This window comes from Phalacrocorax aristotelis, chromosome 20 (assembly GCF_949628215.1).
Source record: "Phalacrocorax aristotelis chromosome 20, bGulAri2.1, whole genome shotgun sequence".
NCBI lineage: Eukaryota > Metazoa > Chordata > Aves > Suliformes > Phalacrocoracidae > Phalacrocorax > Phalacrocorax aristotelis.
In genome coordinates, this window is record NC_134295.1 from 6,155,667 (window position 1) to 6,175,211 (window position 19,545).

General features: G+C 65.9%; 1 protein-coding gene across 5 annotated transcripts in view; it reads left to right on the forward strand.

Moving 5' to 3' along the window:
* The first annotated feature begins 226 nt into the window (after nt 1-226).
* The window catches only part of ADGRB2 (adhesion G protein-coupled receptor B2), a 28,575-nt gene continuing 9,256 nt past the window's right edge, over nt 227-19,545 (forward strand). Inside the window, exons 1-14 of one of the 5 annotated variants that reach the window (XM_075114774.1) lie at nt 2,886-3,099; nt 5,510-5,520; nt 7,424-8,222; nt 12,721-12,804; nt 13,826-13,990; nt 15,267-15,431; nt 16,503-16,667; nt 17,473-17,637; nt 17,723-17,824; nt 17,980-18,086; nt 18,514-18,708; nt 18,799-18,867; nt 18,958-19,066; nt 19,141-19,287. In XM_075114774.1, coding sequence (XP_074970875.1) covers nt 2,889-3,099; nt 5,510-5,520; nt 7,424-8,222; nt 12,721-12,804; nt 13,826-13,990; nt 15,267-15,431; nt 16,503-16,667; nt 17,473-17,637; nt 17,723-17,824; nt 17,980-18,086; nt 18,514-18,708; nt 18,799-18,867; nt 18,958-19,066; nt 19,141-19,287 — 2,494 coding nt within the window. In that variant the 5' untranslated portion in view covers nt 2,886-2,888. Of the gene's footprint in view, nt 432-2,885; nt 3,100-5,509; nt 5,521-7,423; nt 8,223-12,720; nt 12,805-13,825; nt 13,991-15,266; nt 15,432-16,502; nt 16,668-17,472; nt 17,638-17,722; nt 17,825-17,979; nt 18,087-18,513; nt 18,709-18,798; nt 18,868-18,957; nt 19,067-19,140; nt 19,288-19,545 lie in introns of those variants that run through there. The other 4 variants (XM_075114772.1, XM_075114769.1, XM_075114770.1 and 1 more) reach the window with 4 other exon arrangements.

Here is a 19,545-nt window from a genome sequence, read left to right on the forward strand (position 1 = left end):
TCCCCTTCCCCGCTCCGGGGGCGGCGGGGGTGCAGCGGTGGGGCGGTTTGAGGGGCAGACCCCCACCTCCCCCCGCACCCCCACCCCCTCCCCCGGTCTCCGTAGGGCGGCCCCGCCGCCGCGCAGGCTCCCCGCCATGCCCGGCGCTGTCACACCGCCCCGCGCATGCAGCAAGTGCCCGAGCCGTGCGCGCCGCCGCCGCTCCCCCGCCCTCCCCCTCCTCCTCTTCCTCCTCCTCCTCCTCCTCCTCCTCCTCCCCGCCGCCACCGGGGCCCGGCGCGCCGCGCGCCCGCTCCCGGCCCCGCGCGCCGCCGCGCTCCCCGGGGCGCGCCCGGGCACCGGTTGCCGCCGCCGCCGCCGCCGCTCGGGGATGGCCAGCCCGCTGCACGCCGCGCCGCGCCGGGGCTACACGAGCTGCTGACGGAGCGCAGGTAAGGGAGGCGGCGGGGGGAGCGGGGAACCCCCCCCCCCCCCTTTCCCGGTGCACCGACACCCCCCCTCCGCCCCTTCCCGGTGCACCGAGGTGCGCTGCGCTCCGCTCCCCCCTCCGCGGCGCGGCGGGGGCGGCAGCTCGCCGGGGATGCGGGATGCGGCGGCCGGTGCTGCCGCTTGGCAGAACCCCGGTTCCGCCGTGCCACCCCCGGCCAACTTTCCCGGTTGGGGTCGGGGAGTTGAAGCCGCCCCGCGATACCGGCGGTGCCCCCGTTACCCGCGGCGGGTAGCGGCATCCCCGGGGCGGCCCCGGCCCTGCCTGGAAGTTGCGCGGGGCTGCGGCGGCGGCGGGGCGGGCTCGGCAACGGGGCTGGCTGCGAGCCGCGGGCATGCCCGGGGCCGCCGGTCCTCACCCCCGCGGCCGCCGGTCCCCCCCCGGGCTGCCGGTCGCCCACCCCCCCGCTCCCCGGGATGCTGGTGCTTTCCTATAAGCAGTGCCAGGGGCCAGGGCTCCGTCAGCCCCACTGGTGGGGGAGCTGCACGCGTGTCGGTGGGCACATGCATGTTGCTGGGCACATGCATGTTGCTGGGCACACGTGTGGCACCGCGGTGCCGCGGTGTGTCATACGGCAAGGCCGCAGGCGCCCGGCTGCCTGCTGGTATCCCTACCAGCCCCGGCGTGGGCACACGTGTGCCGCCAGCCCAGCGTGCGTGGGTGCTCCACGGGTTGGCCTCCCCATGCCGTCACCCCTAACCAGGGCCCCGGGGAGTCGGCCCACACCGGGGCGCGTGGGCAGGCGTGTTGGCAGAGCCCTGGCAGCAGGCGGGTGGTTTTTGCAGCTCTCCTCTGCGTGGGGCTTTGTTCGGTGCCAGCGTGGAGGGCCACGGGGAGCCCCCCGTGTCACCGCTGCGCTGCTGGGGCGAGCGGCGCCTGGGGGCCGTGGGCGTGCAGCGAGGGCACACGTGGGCGCCCAGCTTGTGCCGGTGCGGGCACGTGCGGCATGCAGGTGGCAGCCGGATCTGGGGGGGAGCGGGGGAGCTGCTTCCCTTCCCAGGGGACCTGTGAGCCCTGGGGTTCATGGCAGGAGCGATGCCACGTGTGCAAGCGCGTGTGCCCACGCAGGTCACTTCTTGAAGCACGGGGAGATTTTTCGGCAGCCCCGGCCAGTGCGGAGGGTGCAACCACACCTGCATGGTCGGTGCCGAGGGCTCGCGACAGCACAGCGTGTGAACAACCCTTTGCTTTTCTAGGTCATGTTGCTGCTGCCTGTGCTGGATGGCACCTGGCAGCCGGGGCTGCTGGTGACGTGGGGAGGTGGCCCCGGGGTGGCCGGGCTGGGTTGTGGCACAACGTCTGGTTGGGGTTTCTGACCGGGCGCTACCGATGGCTGGGGCATGCGTGGGGCTGGCGGTGTGGGGCTGGCACTGGGCTGTGCCACTGGGAGGGCTCCTGGTGGGTGGCAGGGTGCTTAATTGGGACTGACCTCTCCCCCCTCAAAGGCAGGAGCTGAGCCAAGGAGGGCTTGTGGGGAGGGAGCCGGCTGGCAGGGCTTACACTGGGTGCCTGTGGGGAGGAGTAGAGTGGCACGGCTGGTGTCACCGTCACCTGGCTGCTCGCTGGCTACCCTTACCCGGGAGGCTCGGCACCCCGTTTCCCAGCGGGGTTTGTTACCAGTGGCGCGGACGGTGGCAGATGCTGGAGCTGGCCGTGGGGCAGTGCCAGCCCCTCTGTGCCGGAGCCTGGCAGCAGCTCCTCTTCAAGGCCTGCCCCGGCTGCTCGTCAAGCCTTGTCGCCAAACCCTGCTCTGATCCAAGGAGTTTGCAAGAAGCTGGGATCCTACAAATTTGGTCTGTGCTGGAGAGAAAATGGATACGGAGCCGTCACTGTGGGCGGCTTTCTCTCCGACCGGCAGCCGTGTGGCAGAGGTGCTCCAGCGTCCGGGCTGGGATGCCCTGCTTGATCTTCCCTGCTGCCTCCTGCTCCTTTTGACACCTCTAAGGATCTCCAGCAGCGTGGCTCTTCTGCCCTGCGTGACACCTCTGCCGTGCTGGCGCTGGGCTGGGGGCGCTGGGCTGGGGGCGCTGGGCTCTTCCTGGAGAGCTGCGCTGGGCTCTGTCCTCCCCGGTGGGCTGCAGAGAGCTCTGCCCTGGCACCAGCGTCCCACGCAGAGCAGTGGGAATAGATGGGTCTTCGCCCGGGCTGTTCCCATCACTGCTGAGTCCCCACATCCTGGGTGGGGGCTGCAGGACGGGTTTCCCACGTCCTCCTGCCTGGAGGAAGATGATGCTCAGACAGACTGATGCGCAGACCATGGGACAAGCCACTAGCCCTGGTCCAGCCCCCACCGCCCCCACACAACCCTTGGGGTTGGGCTGCTGCGCCGCCTTGATGCTTCTCCATGGGAATTTGGACCGAGGCCCTGCAAACTCATTTCCTACCACGGAGCCGTCCTCTAATGGGGACGGGGCTGGCTCTAGGCCACCCGGCTTGGTTGCCAAACGTCAGAGGCTCTGTAGCTCCTCGGTGCTCGCGAGGACCATCGTGTTCCCCCCTGCTCTCGTCCCGTCTGTTCATTCTTGATGTCCTCCAAGAGCAGGATGGAGCCTTGCCCCTTCTCAGGGCACCTCGGAGGCTCCTGGCAGACCCAGGTCCAGCTGAGATGGGGGGTTGTGGAAACCCCCGTCTGGCGTGAGCACACATTCAGGCTGCCACCCTGCTGCTGCCACCCCTGGGCCATGGACCCACCTTTTGAGCCCTCCTGGGGCTCTCAGCCCCCCATCCCTTTGCCCTACAGCACCAGGGCACGATGGAGCTGATGGAGAAGAGGGAGCCACATCCCAGTGATACAGAAACTACTTGGAAGAGGCTGTGGGAGAGCGACAGGAGCAGCCGCGGCTGCTGCAGCCCCTGCGGGTGCCCTGCAGCGGGGGGGGCTCGCCTCCAGGGACCCCCGCAGCTGCGCAGGGGGAGGCAGCACACGCTGTTCCCTGGCAGAGCGTAATCCCTAATCCCGGAGGAGATTTCACTGTGCTGTCTCTCGGCCTTGCTTTTGGAGTGGAGTTTTACCAACAGCAGTTAAGTAAAATAAATAAAAAGGCCTGTGCTTGCCAGTGCTAGCGAGGCTGAGCCAGTGATTGGCAAAGCGGCACCATTAATTACAGCTCGGCGCTGCTGCCAGCCTGCCTGCTTCAGGAAAGGTGGTGGCAGCGCGCCGGGGAAGCCAGAGGGAGAGGGGGAGTGTGTGGGGAAAGGGGCGGGGGGACGTGGGAGAGTGGAGCTGGGGAAACGTGGTCCCAGGCGCCGAGGGGATTGTGCCGCGGCGGGTGGAAGCAGCACCGATACCCCACTCCCTGCCAAGCGCCTGCGAGTGCGTGCACGGGAGCCCACATGTGCACACGCGTGTGCATGCACATGCCTTGCGGGAAGCTGCATCTGGGGGGGGGGGCTGTGATCTCAGTGGAGTTGCTCTGTCACTTTTGCCCAGTGATGCTCACAGTGTTAATCAGTTGGCAGGGAGACTGTGTCGGTGTTGCCGAGGGCTGGGCAGGGGCTCGGTGCTGCCGGTCCTTCACGCCGGGAGGACAGGCACAGGGCAGCAAGGGCTGAGCGCGGCAGAGGTGGCTTTGAAGTTCCTGGATGCCTTTGAACTGCTAGTGAAGATCCTGGAAATTGGAGGGTCGCGGAGTCTCTTGGTGGGAATTGCTCTTTATGGTGCTTTGTTTGTCAGTGTCACCTCTGGGCAGGCAGGGATGTGCTCCCAAGGGATGGAGCCCGTTTCGTGGCTGCATGGCTGGGCTGTGCCACCGGCCAGCCTGCTCCTCCCCAGATGCTGTTGCCTTTCAGCAGGGACCGTAGGCATTCCCACCGTGGTTCAACACCCAGGGCTGCCCGACCCTTCCTTACCCTCATGCCCTTGCCTTGAGCCATCCTTGTGTTAGGAATTCTTATGGATCGTATATTTTCTACAGCCTATTAAGAGAACACTGTTGGGTTAAAAACCGTGTCTCTTAAAACCCAAATCTCCTTTACTTTGCTGTTAATCGTTTCTCAGATTATTAATGCCAGTGAGGTTTAGTGCTGCCCATTTATCACTTCTGGGGCTGGTTGGTTGTTTCTGGCTTTGCCTGGCGGGAGAGGGGTGGCCGCAGCTGAGCAGAAGCGTGATGGTCAGGAGCTGGCCCCCGCCATGCCAGGAGGATGTGCTGGACCAGGTCCACACCGAAATCCCTATTCAGGCAAAGCATCTTCAGGGAAACAACCTGTTTGTGCAATGCGAGCAGTGCCTCCTCCTGCCGTGCCGTGGCTGCTGGCGAGGGAGAGGAGAGCCCTGGTTGGATTCTGCTGGTTACCGGAGCCAGGAGGGATGTGATGGCAGCGATGGAGAGGCGCCGTGCTCGGACTGCCAAGGATGGGGAGCCTGGGATGCCGCTTCCGCACAGTCGCTTCCTGGTTCTGTGATGGCTCTTTAAAAGCTTTAATTAAAAACACACCCCCTTCCCTGTGCCCGGGCGGGGAACAAAGGCAAATGGAAGGGGCTGGAGCGGGGTGGCTCCGGCGGGCAAGCGTGCCAGCCGTTCTCTGGCTGCCATCCCCGGGCAGCAGCGCCCACTCCCGCAGCAGCCCAGCCAAGGCGGTTGGGTGCGGCGGGTCCCTGGGGGCAGCCGGCGTCCCCCCATCAGCAGCGGTGCTGGGATGCAGCCGCCAGTACTGGGCAGTTTCTTCCACATGGACCGAGGCTGTTTTGGAGGCGAAGGGGCAATGGGCAGCGGGGCCGTGCCCTGGCACCCCGGTGAGGCTGGGCTCGCCCTTGCCGGAGCACACCGACGGCGACGCTGCAGGGTGCGAGGTCCTCGCTGCGGTGCCAGGTAGGGGGTGATGGTGACCCCTCCTTGAGCCGCTCGGCAGCTCCCGCCGGGTGACTCGGTGCCCCAGATGTTAAACATCTTCTCAGGCCCAGCTTGCAGCTCAGTGAAATATTTTCACTGCAGCAGCAACAGCAAGCGCTGCAGGGAGCGAGGCTGGTGCTGAACGAGCTGTATCAGATTTGATCTGCTCTTAACGAGCCCTGGCCTTCAGTAGCAGCTACAGTGGGGTGCCGGGCTCTCGGGCAGCCGCAGCTCCAACCCTGGTGGGTTTTTGGGGTGGGGGGGAGGCTCCCCGTGGTCCGGAGCACCTGGGTCTTGCACGGCACCGTGTTTAAAACGCAGGGAGCCCGGGGAGGCGCAGCAGTGGGCTGCTCAGCCATGCCCATCCCTGGCGAGCTTTCCAGCATGCGGTTTGCCCCAGCGGCAGCCGCGCAGGCGGGCTGGGCACCGTCAGGAGCCAGGTGGGAGGGATGAGCGGATGGCAGTGCCGGAGCATCCCTCCTCGCTGCTCCCGGGCGAGGGAAGCAAGCACCATCTTGTGTCCCTGCCAGGCTGCGGGAGCCCCGGGAGCTCACTGCAGAGCGGCAGCGTGTCCCTGCCTGACCTCCTCTTCCTCCTCCTCTGCCGCCTCCTCCTCCCCCCATCCCCATCTCTCCCAGAGCAGCGGAGGGCTGTGATTCTCCAGGAGACCCCAGGTCCTTGCTGGGTGTTTGAGGAACATCAGTGAGGGATGCCTGTGGGGGTCCCTGCTCCAGCCCCCCTTGGCTCCCTGCTGCTGCCGGTGGGGGGGTGTCTCCTGTTGAATTCCCCAGGGTCTCCCAGGGGTGGAAGTGGCTGCAGGAAAATGGGGTTTTCTTTTGCCCCAGATCTCCCTGCTTACATTGAGGGGGCTTCCCTGGATCCGGCCCCAGGCCTGGCTGCTCCCGCTGCCTCCACCCCAGCCCCTTTCTCCCTACGCCTGTGTACTGCTGGCGGGGGCTGGCTGCCGGCACCGAGCCCCCGTGCTGCCGGGGCGGCAGGAGCCACTGCCAGCCTGTTGCTTGAGAGCTGGGTTATTTTTAGCTCTCTAATGTGCCCGTCGTGGCTTCGGCGCAGGCTCGGCCAAGGCTCAGGCTCCCTTCTCGATGAGCAGGGGGATACCCTGGTACCGGCGCCTTGGCCAGGGGTGATTTAGGAGCAGCAGATCTTCTTTGCAGACGGAGAAGAGCACCCTGGTGTCATGTTGAGTGCTGAGCATCCCCGACGTGTGGCTGGCATGGAGGGGAGTGGAGACCTCGGTGATTTTGGAAATCAATCTCTGGAATGTCATCCATCCCCTGCGGCCACCTCCTGAATGTCTCCTGCCGTCCCCAGGGCTGCCCCCTTGTACCACTGCCCTGGGCACCGGCTGGCCCTGCAGAGCGGTGCCGACACACGGTGGCCTCAGGCTCTGTAGAGCCACGCTTTGGTCCTGCTTAATAAGGCCACCACGTGCATTATTTTATTAATGAGTTATTAAAAAGCTATCCGTGGCGATGCTGCTGCATATCAGGCACGGTGTCCAAGAAATATGTACTTTAATGATTGCTTGCCCTGTGCCGGGCTCTCGTGGCAGGTGGGGGGGACACCATGCTGTTGGGGCGCCTGTGCACCCCCAGCACCTCACCTGGGTTCTTCTGCTGAGCACCCGGCCTGTCCCCGCAGCGCTCTGGGGCACTGGCAATAGCTTTGAGGCTTTTTATAGCCCCGTCTGGGCAGAAGCTGTTCGGTGGCTCCTTGCCCATGTTGTGCTTGGCCAGCTCCGTCGGGTGAGCTGAGGGCGGGGGGGGGTTGCTGCGGTGGGGTGGGAGGCGAGTCTCTGCTCTGGTGGTTTTGGGGTAAAGTCCCTGGTTTGTGCTGCATGGTCCCTGGTCTGGGGGCTGCCTCGGGGGATGGGGCAGGGGTCTCTGATGGTTGTCCCGTGTCTCCAAGGAGGCAGCTGGGGACATGGACCAGCTGGGATGCTGCTTCCATGGTGGCCAGGGCTCAGTGCAGGGTGCTGACCCCCCTCCGTACCAGCTCTGCACCCTCCTGGCATAGCGGGGAGCCCACAGCGGCATGCCTCCCAGTAAGCGTCTGTCTGTCCGTCTGTCTCTCTCCCCCACAGGGCAAATGCCATAGGATGACCGCTGCTGGTCCCCTCTTACTGGCTGTGATATCGTCTCTCCTGTGGCTCACGCGGGGCTTTGACCCGGCTCCCAGCGCCTGCTCCGCTCTGGCCTCCGGCGTCCTCTACGGCTCCTTCTCCCTCAAGGACCTCTTCCCCACCATCTCCTCCGGCTGCTCCTGGACCCTGGAGAACCCCGACCCCACCAAGTACTCGCTCTACCTCCGCTTCAACCGGGAGGAGCAGGTCTGCACCCACTTCTCGCCCATGGTGCTGCCGCTCGACCACTACCTGGCCAACTACACCTGCGACCCCCGTGGCGAGGCTGCCAGCCCCCAGCCTGCCCACCAGCGGCCAGAGGAAGAGGAGGAGGAGGAGGAAGCCGAGCTGGAGCTGTGCGAGGGTGCGGGGCCCTTCACCTTCCTCCATTTCGACAAGAACTTCGTGCAGCTCTGCCTGGCGGCCGAGCCCGAGGCAGCCCCCCGCCTCCTGGCCCCCCAAGCCCTGGAGTTTCGTTTCGTGGAGGTGCTGCTCATCAACAACAACAACTCCAGCCAGTTCACCTGCAGCGTGCTCTGCCGCTGGCTGGAGGAGTGTCTGCAAGCGCCTGGCGCCCGCCGCTGTGGCTTCACCCACGCTGGCTGCAGCTGCCAGGCGGAGAGCCCACCGGCCCCCCGGCGCAACGGCACACGGCACGCCGCCCGCACGCCCGCCCCGCCGCCCGCCGCCGGTGGCTGCTGCCCCACTGACCTGCATTCTGCGAATGCCAACGATTTTGACCTGCCTGAGGTCCCGCACGGTGAGTGGGACGCAAGGGGAGCCCTGGGGATGAGCCTCCTGCTACGTGCATGCTTCCTGGAGCGCTGTGCATGGAGCAGGGAGGCCGTGCAATGGGTGAGTCCTGCCTGTGCACACTCCCTGGGGCAGGAGGGCGCAAGCTGGGCACTGTGCATGGAGCAGGGAGGCCGTGCAGTGGGTGAGTCCTGCCCGTGCACACTCTTTGGGGCAGGCTGGTGCAAACTGGGCACTGTGCATGGAGCAGGGAGGCCGTGCAGTGGGTGAGTCCTGCCCGTGCACACTCCCTGGGGCAGGAGGGCGCAAGCTGGGCACTGTGCCTGGAGCAGGGAGGCCGTGCAGTGGGTGAGTCCTGCCCGTGCACACTCTTTGGGGCAGGCTGGTGCAAACTGGGCACTGTGCATGGAGCAGGGAGGCTGTGCAGTGGGTGAGTCCTGCCCGTGCACACTCCCTGGGGCAGGAGGGCGCAAGCTGGGCACTGTGCATGGAGCAGGGAGGCCGTGCAGTGGATGGATCCTCCCCATGCACACTCTCCGGGGCAGGAGGGTGCAAACTGGGCACTGTGCATGGAGCAGGGAAGCTGTGCAATGGGTGAGTCCTGCCTGTGCACACTCCCTGGGGCAGGAGGGCACAAGCTGGGCACTGTGCATGGAGCAGGGAGGCCGTGCAATGGGTGAGTCCTGCCTGTGCACACTCCCTGGGGCAGGAGGGCACAAGCTGGGCACTGTGCATGGAGCAGGGAGGCCGTGCAATGGGTGAGTCCTGCCTGTGCACACTCCCTGGGGCAGGAGGGCACAAGCTGGGCACTGTGCATGGAGCAGGGAGGGCGTGCAATGGGTGAGTCCTGCCCGTGCATGCTCTTTGGGGCAGGCTGGTGCGAACTGGGCACTGTGCATGGAGCAGGGAAGCCGTGCAAGGTGTAAATCCTGTGTGTGAGCAATGGCCAGGCTCAATGGAGCTGCAGCTTGCCCTGCCCTGGCCGCGTTCCGGCCGGCCCTGTTAGCACCGCTCGCCGCCACGCTGGCGCCGGCTGTTCGCCATGGCCACGCTGGCACAGCCGGCCTGGCCCCGGGGCCTCCCTGCCACGGCCCTGCGCAGGGCTGCTGCTCGCCTGACTGCGAGCCTGGAGCAGGGGCCCTGTCACTCTGCATTGGCAGAGATGTGGAAAACAATTTGCAGGTAAAATGACCCTTTCCCGTGGCAAATTACCCTTGACTGCTGCAGCCCGGGCGCTTGTTATTCCAGGCAGGATGTCACGGCACGGTGTGGCCGGGCTATTAACCAGGCGGAATAAAGCCATTTGCTCGTTACGGAATTGCAGGAACCTCAAGTGAAGATAAAGCAGCCATGCTCGCCCGCACCCTGGGCACTGGGGTCGGGCTGCCCGTGGCAGGGAGCCGCCTCACCCAAGCACTCCTTTCGCTTGTGGGGCATCTCTGCTGAGCCCAGCGAGGTGATGCAGGGGTTTTGGGGCACATCTGGCCAGATATTCCTCCTGTGCCAGACCCGGGTGATGCATGGGGAGGACCGATCCCCAACTTGGCTGTGTGGGGTCTTTATCCAGCAGATTAGGTGGTGCTGATGGGCTGTGGGTGTATCCATAATTTCATTGGGCTTTAGCATTTATTTCAGGAGCTAAATGTCATTACGGGCAGATCCCCCGACTAAATCCCCAGTCCATTACAGCTGCAGGGTTATAAATCGCCTCATCCCGAGGGGAGCTGCTTGAGCTGATTTTATTTTTTTCTTCCTTTTTTCCCCTTTAAATGCCAGTCCGCGTGGATGATTAAGTGCTCAGTGCTGGTTTCAGGTGCCAACCCTGAGCTCAGCCTGGCTGGTTCTTTGCCTGGGGTGCCCAGGGATGCCACAAGTGCTGTTGTCTCCCATGTCCTGGGGCTGCCTGGGGAGCAGTGGGTGCTGCCGGCGTGGAGCAGGGATGGATGATGCCCCATCCACTTCATTCCCAGGGGGTCCTGAACCTCCCTGTGCTCGGTTTGGCAGGGCTTAGTAACACCGAGCATGGCTCAAAGAGGGGATGCTGGGCCGGGTGCTGGAGAGGGGGACCCTGCAGACCTGGGGCTCTCAGGGACCGAGGCATCTGCTGCCTTTCCGCACACCGGCGCGCCAACCGGCTGCAAGGGCGAGAGCACGAACTCCCGCTCCTTCCCCAAATTACATTTGACATTCAATTAAAACCTGGAGGCGCCCAGAGGTACAGTGTTATTGCGGCGCTGGAGCCGCAAGGGTAATGCGCTGCCTCGGCCGCCCCGCTGCCAGCCGGCGCAGCCCCCGCAGCCCCCGCAGCCCCCGCGCCGCGTTCCCCCCCGGGGCCGTTCGCCTGCATGGCCGGGCCACGGGGCTGCGGGGCTGGAGCACAGAGCGTCCTTCATGGCAGCAAGGGGAGGGGGGCGTCCCGGGCTCCCACCTGGCCTCCCCCCAGCGCCCCGCAGGGTGGAGAATGGCAGCCTTTCAGGGTGGCGGTGGCAGGCAGGGCCGGGGGGCTGAATGGCGCCTGTGAGCCGAGCTTTGGCGGGCGCCCAGCGCTGATCTCACCGGCTCTCCTCCGCCGAGCGCCGCAGCCGCGCAGCGACGCGGGGGGCTGGCACCCGCCCAGCGCCTCCTCGGGCCTCCACGCTCCCAGCCGCGGCGGTGCCCCCCGGGCTTCCCAGCCCTTGCGCCGTCCTCTCCGTAGCACGGCTCTCCCACGGGGCCGGGGTGACGTGGTTAGAGCCGGGGAGATGCAGCCGCGGTGCGACGCGGTGTTGGGTCCATGCGGGTGGAAAGCATGGATGGGTGTGGGGATGGGGTTGAAACTTTGCGGGGTGACGTTGGGTGCGTTGCAGCCATGCAGTGGGGGGAGGGTGGGGTGTCTTTGGAGGGGTTGCACAGCCGGCAGAGCTGGGGCTGAGCGGGTCCAGCTCTGGGGCTTGCTCTGGGCTGTGTTTCCCCTTGCCCCAAACCCATCACCCTTCAGAAACCAGCCCCTGGGGAGGTGATGCTGGGATGGGGCCTTGGCTGCTGGCGTGCGGGGACATGCCTGGCCTCGGGGGACATCCTGGGCTCCCCAAAAGAACCCCCTTGCCCTTGCAGCTCAGCAGCCGTGCTGTGATGCAGGGTGCTGGGGGACCCCTGGGGCAGGACTGGGCGCAGGTGCTGGAGTGGAGGGTGCTGGGGATGGCCGTGGCCTCCCTGTGGTGACAGCCAAAGATTTAGTGCTCTCCAAAGGAAATTGAATTTGGTGTCTCTGTCGAACACAGCCAGGGAGAGCGCCCTCGTATATCCTCAGGATTTATGGTTTTCCCTGGGCGCTCGCCGTGACGTGCGTAATTCTGCTGTGCCTCTCCCGGGGGTGGGCGGCCCTGTGGGGAGCTCAGCCCCGAGGCCAGACAGACACCCCCTCCCAGGGCAGCCCCTCCATCTCCCCGGGTCCCCCTGTACCCCCAGGCCGTGGAGCGGGGTGTGCGGGGAGAGGAGCCCAGGGCACCCGGCTCTATTGGCGGTGACGGCAAGGAGCCTGCGCCAGGGATGGGCCCGGGCAGGGGTTACGCAGGGTTGAAGGCAACACTTGGTAAATTTGGGTCTGGTTTACAGTGTCTGCAGGCAGAGCTCCCTGCTTGGGGCTCGTATATCACCTGTGTGTATTGAAATGGGAGGTGCAGCGTGCCCTAAGCATGATGGGGGCTCCCCTGCCAACGCCAGGTGTCCCCATGTCACCTCTCCTCTGTTCCTCAGGGACATCACTGTGCTCAGCCAGCAGTGCCAGGGCAGCTCAGCAAGGTAGTTGTGCTGTCCCTGGCTGCTCTCCTGTCTGGCACAGCAGCAGGGTGCCCATGGCACTTTGGGGGGGCCACATGCCTGGGGTGGCACTGGCAGCACCCAGGGGAGCCCCTGCTACTTCCCACAGCACATGGCATCCACTGGCAGCAGCTGCCCTGGTGCTGCCGTACTGTACCCAGGGAAAGCACGCGGGATCTCGCCAGCGCCCTGTGCCTGGGTATGGGGACAAGGGACCCTACTGCAGGACAGGGGGGTGGCCCAGGGGGCTGTACGTGTGTGTGTGGAGACATCCCCCCTGTGCCCACAGCTGTGCCTCCCACCGAGCCCTCCACATGCCAGTTAATTTCACGCCAAGTGCTCTTGATGGATCTCTTGTTATTTTTGGTGAGCCGAGCCATAAATTTGTGCCACCTCATTGCAGCAAGCTGTTAACTGGGGACGGGGAGAGCACCTCTGCCCAGCGCGGCAGGGGCGCGGGCACCCTGGCTGCACCGGGGCCGTGCTGCAGCTGCAGCCCCTGTGACAGGCGGTGACACGTTTTGGGGGGGCTGTGGGTGTGCTCAGCTACGCTCAACCATCTCTAACCATTGGAGATGCCACATGGTGCTCAGTGTGGGGCTGGGTATCCCTGTATCCCCTCTGCAATGTCCCTTGACCCACGGTGGCCCATCCCTGTTGTGATCCCTGTCCCTTCCTGCTCTCACCAGAGCCCTTCTCTCTTCCAGGCAATGAGGTTGAGGAGAACCAGAAGGTGAAAACCCAGTGGCCACGGTCAGCAGATGAGCCAGCCGTCTACATGGCCCAGACAGGTACTGGTGCTGCCCTGGCGCGGGGACAGGCACAGGACACCGCTGGCGCTGGGCTCGGGCGCCTGGTCATGGGTAGGGGTGATGGAGACAGAGCTATTCCCTTTGCTTCCTGCCCACGGGCCAGCTTAATTTGCTCCATTTATATATTTTTTTCCTTTACATCTTCCTCTGAGGGTTGTAAAGGAAAAAAAAAAAAAATCCATTAATTGTTTCATTCAAACGTATTTATTTGGCAAATCCATCTGGGTAATTTGAGCGTGCTGCTGCCCCCTCCCCAGCCCCCCCTGATTTATGGTCGGAGGGCTCGGAGGCGAGCAGGAGATGGATGAGCCCTGGTGCCGGGAGAGGAGCTCCGCTCCATGTGCCTGGCATGCAGATCTCCCAGCCGTGCTCAGGTGCTCATGGGGGTCCTGCCCTCCCTGGGAGCTGCCGGACAGACCCCGGTGGTGACCCGGTCCTGCCCCGGGTCCCCAAGTGACGTGGAGGAGCTGCGTGGCGTTGTCACCTCCGTGGGAGCCCTGCTCCGGAGCTTGCGTCGTGTCTGTCTCCAGGACAAATCGCCCCCTTCAGAGCCCTCCTCCATATATTCCTTTTTAATTTAAACTGATGGCCTTTTCTTCTGGCCTGTCCAATAGCTTCAGAGGCATCATCAAGCTTAATAAGAGCCGGGTTGTTGTAAATGTCAATGCTGTGCCTGGGCGGGGAGAGGGAGCTGTGCCAGGCTGCCTGCGCTGCCCGCACCGCCCAGGCTGCCCAGGGCGGATGCGATCCCTCGTGCCGGGTGCGATCCTGTGCCCCGACCCCCTTCTCCAGGTGCAGCCGGTGCTGGGTCTGGGGGGGGCCGCGTGGGCTCCTTCGCCCTGCTTACATCCTCGGTGTCATCACTGTCACTTTGTCCTCGCCCCTGTGCTCATGGGTGCTGCCCAGCCGCTTTCCCGTCCCCTCGCAGGGGCTCCGCTCGCGGGACCTTCCCCAGCGCCCCCGGGCAGTCGCCGGCTCTCAGGCTCTGTGTCTCCCGCAGGGGACCCAGCAGCGGAGGAGTGGTCCCAGTGGAGTGTCTGCTCCCTGACGTGCGGGCAGGGCTCCCAAGTGCGGACGCGCTCCTGCGTCTCCTCGCCCTACGGGACGCTGTGCAGCGGGCTGCTCCGGGAGACGCGCACCTGCAATAACACGGCCACCTGCCCAGGTACGGGGTGGCATGGGGGTACCGGGGGGCTTCGCTGCTGGATCTGGGGTGCCCACCACTGTCTGGGCTCTGGGTCCGTGCCCAAAGGGCTGGGCGGCTGGGGAGAGTGGGGACATGTGTTGCTGGGGGGTCTCGGGGGGTGCAGGTCTCTTGTAGGTGGAGGGTACTGGGGCTGGGCATTGCCCATTCTGTGCTGGGCTGCTCCGAGCCCCATTGGCATCCCCCCATCGTCTCGCCTTCCAGTTTTACCAGCTTTTGGGAAACCACATGGGAGCAGCAAGCTGGGGGAGGCGTCTGGAATGGGTGCCCCAGCACCCCATCCCACCCCAGCGCTCCTGCTGCTGGGGGTTTTGCCTTAGGAGCAGCTCGGCCAGCCGCCCCTCTCCATCCTCCCTCCCAGCAAATCAGCTTCCCCGGGGTGTCTCCGAGGCTTTGTGCTGGGGGAGAAGCAGGCGCTGGAGCCTGCGCTGGAGGCCTCGGGTCTGGGCAGCTGCTGGCCTGGGGTGGTGGTGGGTCCCCACTCATGTGGGGCGGGAGGGGGCCGAGCTGCTCACTCTCCGAGGCAGGCTGCAGGCAGCAGTGGGCCGGCAGGCAGGATGCTGGGGGTCTCACTGGCCTGTGTACTGGCCTGTTTGTCCGTGGTGGTGTCCGTGCGTCTCACATGGGACACTGGGGATTGGAGGGGCCTGGGGTGCTGCAGTGACAACCAGGCTGCCTTGTCCAAGCCTGGGATGTTTTGGGGGCTTTGCATCCCGAAACACACAGGTGCCCACTCCCCTCCGTACTGGGGAGTGCAGCCCTGGCCCGGCACTCCAGGGACTTCGCAGCTCATGGAGGAGCATCCTTTAGGATGCTTGTGCGCCGCATGGGTCCCCGCGCCCTTCCCGGGTGAGCTGAGCTCCCGTGGGTGTGATGTGTCCGAGGGGCGGCCATGCCCAGCGTGTTGACGTGGGTTGGGGTGAATCGGGCTGTGCAGGGGGATGTGCGCCGCCGGTACTGGGACCCCAGAGCGGGGGCTGAAGCAGGGCAGGGAGCGGCAGCAGCACCGCTGCCTGCTCAGGGCCCTTGGGGTTGAGGTTCGGGTGTGATGGTGGGGCAGGCGGTGCCGGTGGGATGTGGAGGGGAGCTGGGGTCAGTGCCTGGCTCTGCTGCAGAGCTCTGACCCAGGGCACAAGGGGTCTGCGATGGCCAGGACCCCTCGGTGCCAGGAGGAGGAGGAGGCTGGAGCCCTCGCGGGGCCGGGAGCGTGCGGCAATGGCGCTGTGCTGTGTTGCAGTTCACGGCGCGTGGGAGGAGTGGTCCCCATGGAGCCTGTGCTCGGTGACCTGCGGGCGAGGGGCCAGGACCAGGACGCGGCGGTGCGTGGCCCCGCGGCGCGGAGGGAAAGCCTGCGAGGGCCCCGAGCTGCAGGCCAAGCCCTGCAATATCGCGAGCTGCCCGGGTCAGTACCTCCCTCTCCCCCTGCTCCTCCTTCATCCCCAGGAACGCCGAGAGACGGCACCGGCCAAGAGCCAGGGCCGTGCTATGGCGTGGGGCTGCAGCACTGCGAGGGACGGGTGGCACCGCCGTGGGGACCTGGGACAGCACATGGGTGATGTGACATGGGGTGCACCCTCCTGTCCCCAGTGGAAACCCGGATGGAGAGCCAGTTCCATCGGCCGTGGCAGGGGGCTTGAGCCCCCACCATGGGTGGGGGGACCAGCCTGGGGACCACGGAGGAGCCCTCCTCCCCTTCCCTCGCCATCTGCTGCAGCTGGGTGTCCCCCGTGGCAGGCACATGCTGGCACCAGGGTGGCACAGGGACGCCATGGGGCACTGGGGAGGGGGCGAAGGGGGTTGGCTGCAGGGTCCGACTGTGTGTGGGTGGCAGCGCCATCTCCGTCCCTTCCTCCTGTGTGCTAGGGCCGGCAGTGGTGGTGGCAGTGGGATTTCTGCGGTGATGGCCAGGGATGCCATACTGGGGCCAGCGACCCCGCGGGGACCCCACGTGCGGCGTGGGGAGACTGGCAGTGGGCTGGGAGCAGGAGGGAGTGCAGGACCCGAGGGGTGCCCAGGGTGCACCCCCTCTGCAGCATCTCCAGCAGGGACATGCCACCCTTGGCACATGTCTTTTGCTACGGCAGCCCCATGGAGGTGCTGCTGGAGTGAAGAAAGCTCACAGCAGCTCCTTCCGCACCTGCCTTGGCCCATACAGCAGTGGCGGGGCTGCTGGGTTTGGCGGGGAGCGATGCCGGGGTCCCACGAGTGCGGCCACGCAGCAGAGCTGGCTGTTGTGGCATAGCGGGGCTGTAGGAGCAGCCGCTCGGGGTGTGGGGGCCAGTCCTGGTGACTGTCCCCCCGGCCAGGGCAGGGCTCAGTGCTGTCTGTTGAGGTTGGCACGAGAGGAGCTGGCACATCTGTAGGTTGGACCCGTTGCACGGAGAGCCCAGTGTGGGTCGCGGGGAGCTGGGGCCGCGCGGCTGAGGGGCCGCCGGCCGGTGGGGGCTGACGCCGCTCTCGCTTGTCCCCGCAGTGGAAGGGCAGTGGCTGGAGTGGGGCGCCTGGAGCCGCTGCTCCGTCACCTGTGCCAATGGCACGCAGCAGCGGACGCGCAAGTGCAGCGTCTCGGCCCACGGCTGGGCCGAGTGCCGGGGGGCCCACGCCGACGCCCGGGAGTGCTCCAATCCCACCTGTCCCAGTAAGGCCCCGCGCGCTGGGGGGGTAGTGGGGCGGGAGGCCACACGTGCTGCTGGCACAGCGCGTCGGTGCACGGCACGTCAGCACATGGCCCAGCCGGGCATCTGCCATAAAGCCACTGCGTCACCGCCAGTGACGCGAGGATGCCGGCAGCCCCCTCCACTGCGGATGTGGGCATGGGGGGAGCAGGAGCCAAAGGGTGATGCAGCCACGTGCCTCGTGCCAGTTGCTCCCTCCAGGCACATCGCAGCTGGAGAATCCAGGGATTTGTCCCGTGCCTTCACCCCAGTGTCACGCTGAGGGGACCCGTCGGTGCCCAGTGGCTGCAGGTCCCAGGTGCAAGCACGAGCGAGCTCTTGTGCGTGCGCATGGAGCAGCTCATGGGGCTGGGGCCGGCTCTGCAGATGGGGGACTCTGGGCAGGGGGGTAGTAAGGCCAAAGGATGGACCCTGTCCTCATCCTGTCCTTCGACACCATCCTTGTCTTGTCCTTTGTACCCTCACCCCAGTATCGGTCGCAGGCGCAGAGGGACGTGGGTGCTGCGCCGTGGCAGCCGGCGGGAGGGAGCGGCTCTGCCATGCGCCGAGGGTGCCCTTGGGCTGCCGGCGGGGAGCAGCCGGGCGGCTGCACAGGGATGCTGGTCTCGTCTGAAAGAGATTTAAATCATTGATCCATGGATTTCATACCCTGCGGGGCTTTCGATTCATGGCGCGGGGGGGCAGCCGCCGCTGGGCTCTGTCCCTGTCCCCCCTGGGTGCCTCTTGCCATGCTGAACCAGGCACCCCACGGTGTCCCCATCTCCGCAGCCGACAGCAAGTGGGGCCCCTGGAACCACTGGAGCCTCTGCTCCAAGACCTGCGACACTGGCTGGCAGCGCCGCTTCCGCATGTGCGAGGGCACTGGTGTGCAGGGCTACCCTTGCGAGGGCACCGGCGAGGAGGTGAAGACCTGCAACGAGAAGAAGTGCCCAGGTACGCTACCCTCCCCGCCCCATGCCCCCCCAGTGCCCATCACCCTGCATCTGGGCTGTGCCTGACCCCCCCATCTCACCCCCAGCCTACCACGAGATGTGTAAGGATGAGTACGTCATGCTGATGACCTGGAAGAAAACGGCTGCCGGGGAGATCATCTACAACAAGTGTCCCCCCAACGCCACGGGTGAGGGACGTGGGGCGAGCGCCCCCAAACCCCCTGCGCCCTGGAGCAGGGCAAGGGGTGGCGGGTGGCATCGGGGTGCCGGGCAGCGCCGCCTGCCCTCGCTGTGCCGGGGAGGCGGTTCCTGTGCCGGCATCGAACCCAGCTCTCCTGTGCAGGGTCTGCCAGCCGCCGGTGCCTGCTGAGCCCCCACGGCGTCGCCTACTGGGGTGTGCCCAGCTTCGCCCGCTGCATCTCCCACGAGTACCGATACTTGCATCTCTCAGTAGGTGCACGCTCTGGCACGGCCCCCCAACCCCCCACCCTACCCCGTCTCTGGGGGTCGGTGCCACCCCCAGCCCCTGATGTCCCCTCCAGGGCAGGGAAACCCAGCAGCCACCTTGCTTTGCTGGCTGGCTACCACATGGGGAAACTGAGGCAGGGCTCCCTGGGCAGGACTGAGAAAGGGGACCCCATCCTAGAGCTGGAGGGGGACCCCAGTCCAAGCTGTGCTCCAGTGTCCTCAGGAAATAGCTCTCGGGATGGGAGGGACCCCCCCCTACACCCCCATGTCCTACTGCCTCTCTAATTAGCGCAATTAGCTCTGCAGTGTCCCCACTGCCTGGGCTCTGGGCATGGCGAGGGACGTGGGGACACAGCACTGCCGGGGGGGTGCTGGCAGCTGAGTGACACTGGTGTCCCCCCCACACAAGCTGCGGGAGCACCTGGCCAAGGGGCAGCGGGTGCTGGCGGGCGAGGGCATGTCGCAGGTGGTGCGGAGCCTGCTGGAGCTCATGGCCCGCAAGACCTACTACAGCGGGGACCTGCTCTTCTCCGTGGAGATCCTGCGCAACGTCACCGACACCTTCAAGAGGGCCACCTACACCCCGTCCTCCGAGGATGTGCAGGTAGAGGGCGGGGGACGGCGAGGGACGCCCCCGGGGAGGTGGTGGTGGTCGGTCCCCGGACCCCAGCCCCGCTGAGCCCCGTCCCTGCAGCGCTTCTTCCAGGTGGTGAGCTACATGGTGGATGCGGAGAACCGGGACAAGTGGGAGGATGCCCAGCAGGTGAGTGGCACAGGGCATGGGTGGGCAGCCGCGATGTCCCCACCATGGGGATGCGTCCCAGCGGCTGCGGAGCTGGTCCCTCGCCCGCAGGTCTCGCCTGGCTCTGTGCACCTGATGAAGGTGGTGGAGGACTTCATCCACCTGGTGGGGGACGCGCTGAAGGCCTTCCAGAGCTCCCTCATCGTCACCGACAACCTGGGTGAGCGGCGGGGCGGGCACGGGGCCTCGGTGGGCGCAGGGAGGCAGCCAGTGACACCCGCTCTGCCCTGCCAGTGATCAGCATCCAGAGGGAGCCCATCTCCGCTGTCTCCAGCGACATCAACTTCCCCATGAAGGGGCGCCGGGGCATGAAGGATTGGGCCCGCAGCTCCGAGGACAAGCTCTTCATCCCCAGGGAGGTGCTCAGCCTCGCCTCCGCCGGTGAGGCAGGGCTGGGGCCGTGGGAGCGAGCACGCTCCGTGTGTGTGCGCACATGTGTGTGTGAGTGTGCACCTGGGGCTGTGCAGGGGCGTGCGCATGTGAGGGCGTGCACATCTGGGAGCGTGCATGTGTGTACACGTGTGAGTGCACATCTGGTGTGCACATGGAGCGTGCATTTGTGGTGCAGCGCACACTTGCACACGTGTATGACCGTGCATATCTGGGAGCGTGTGTGTGAACGTGTGTGAGCTTGCGTGT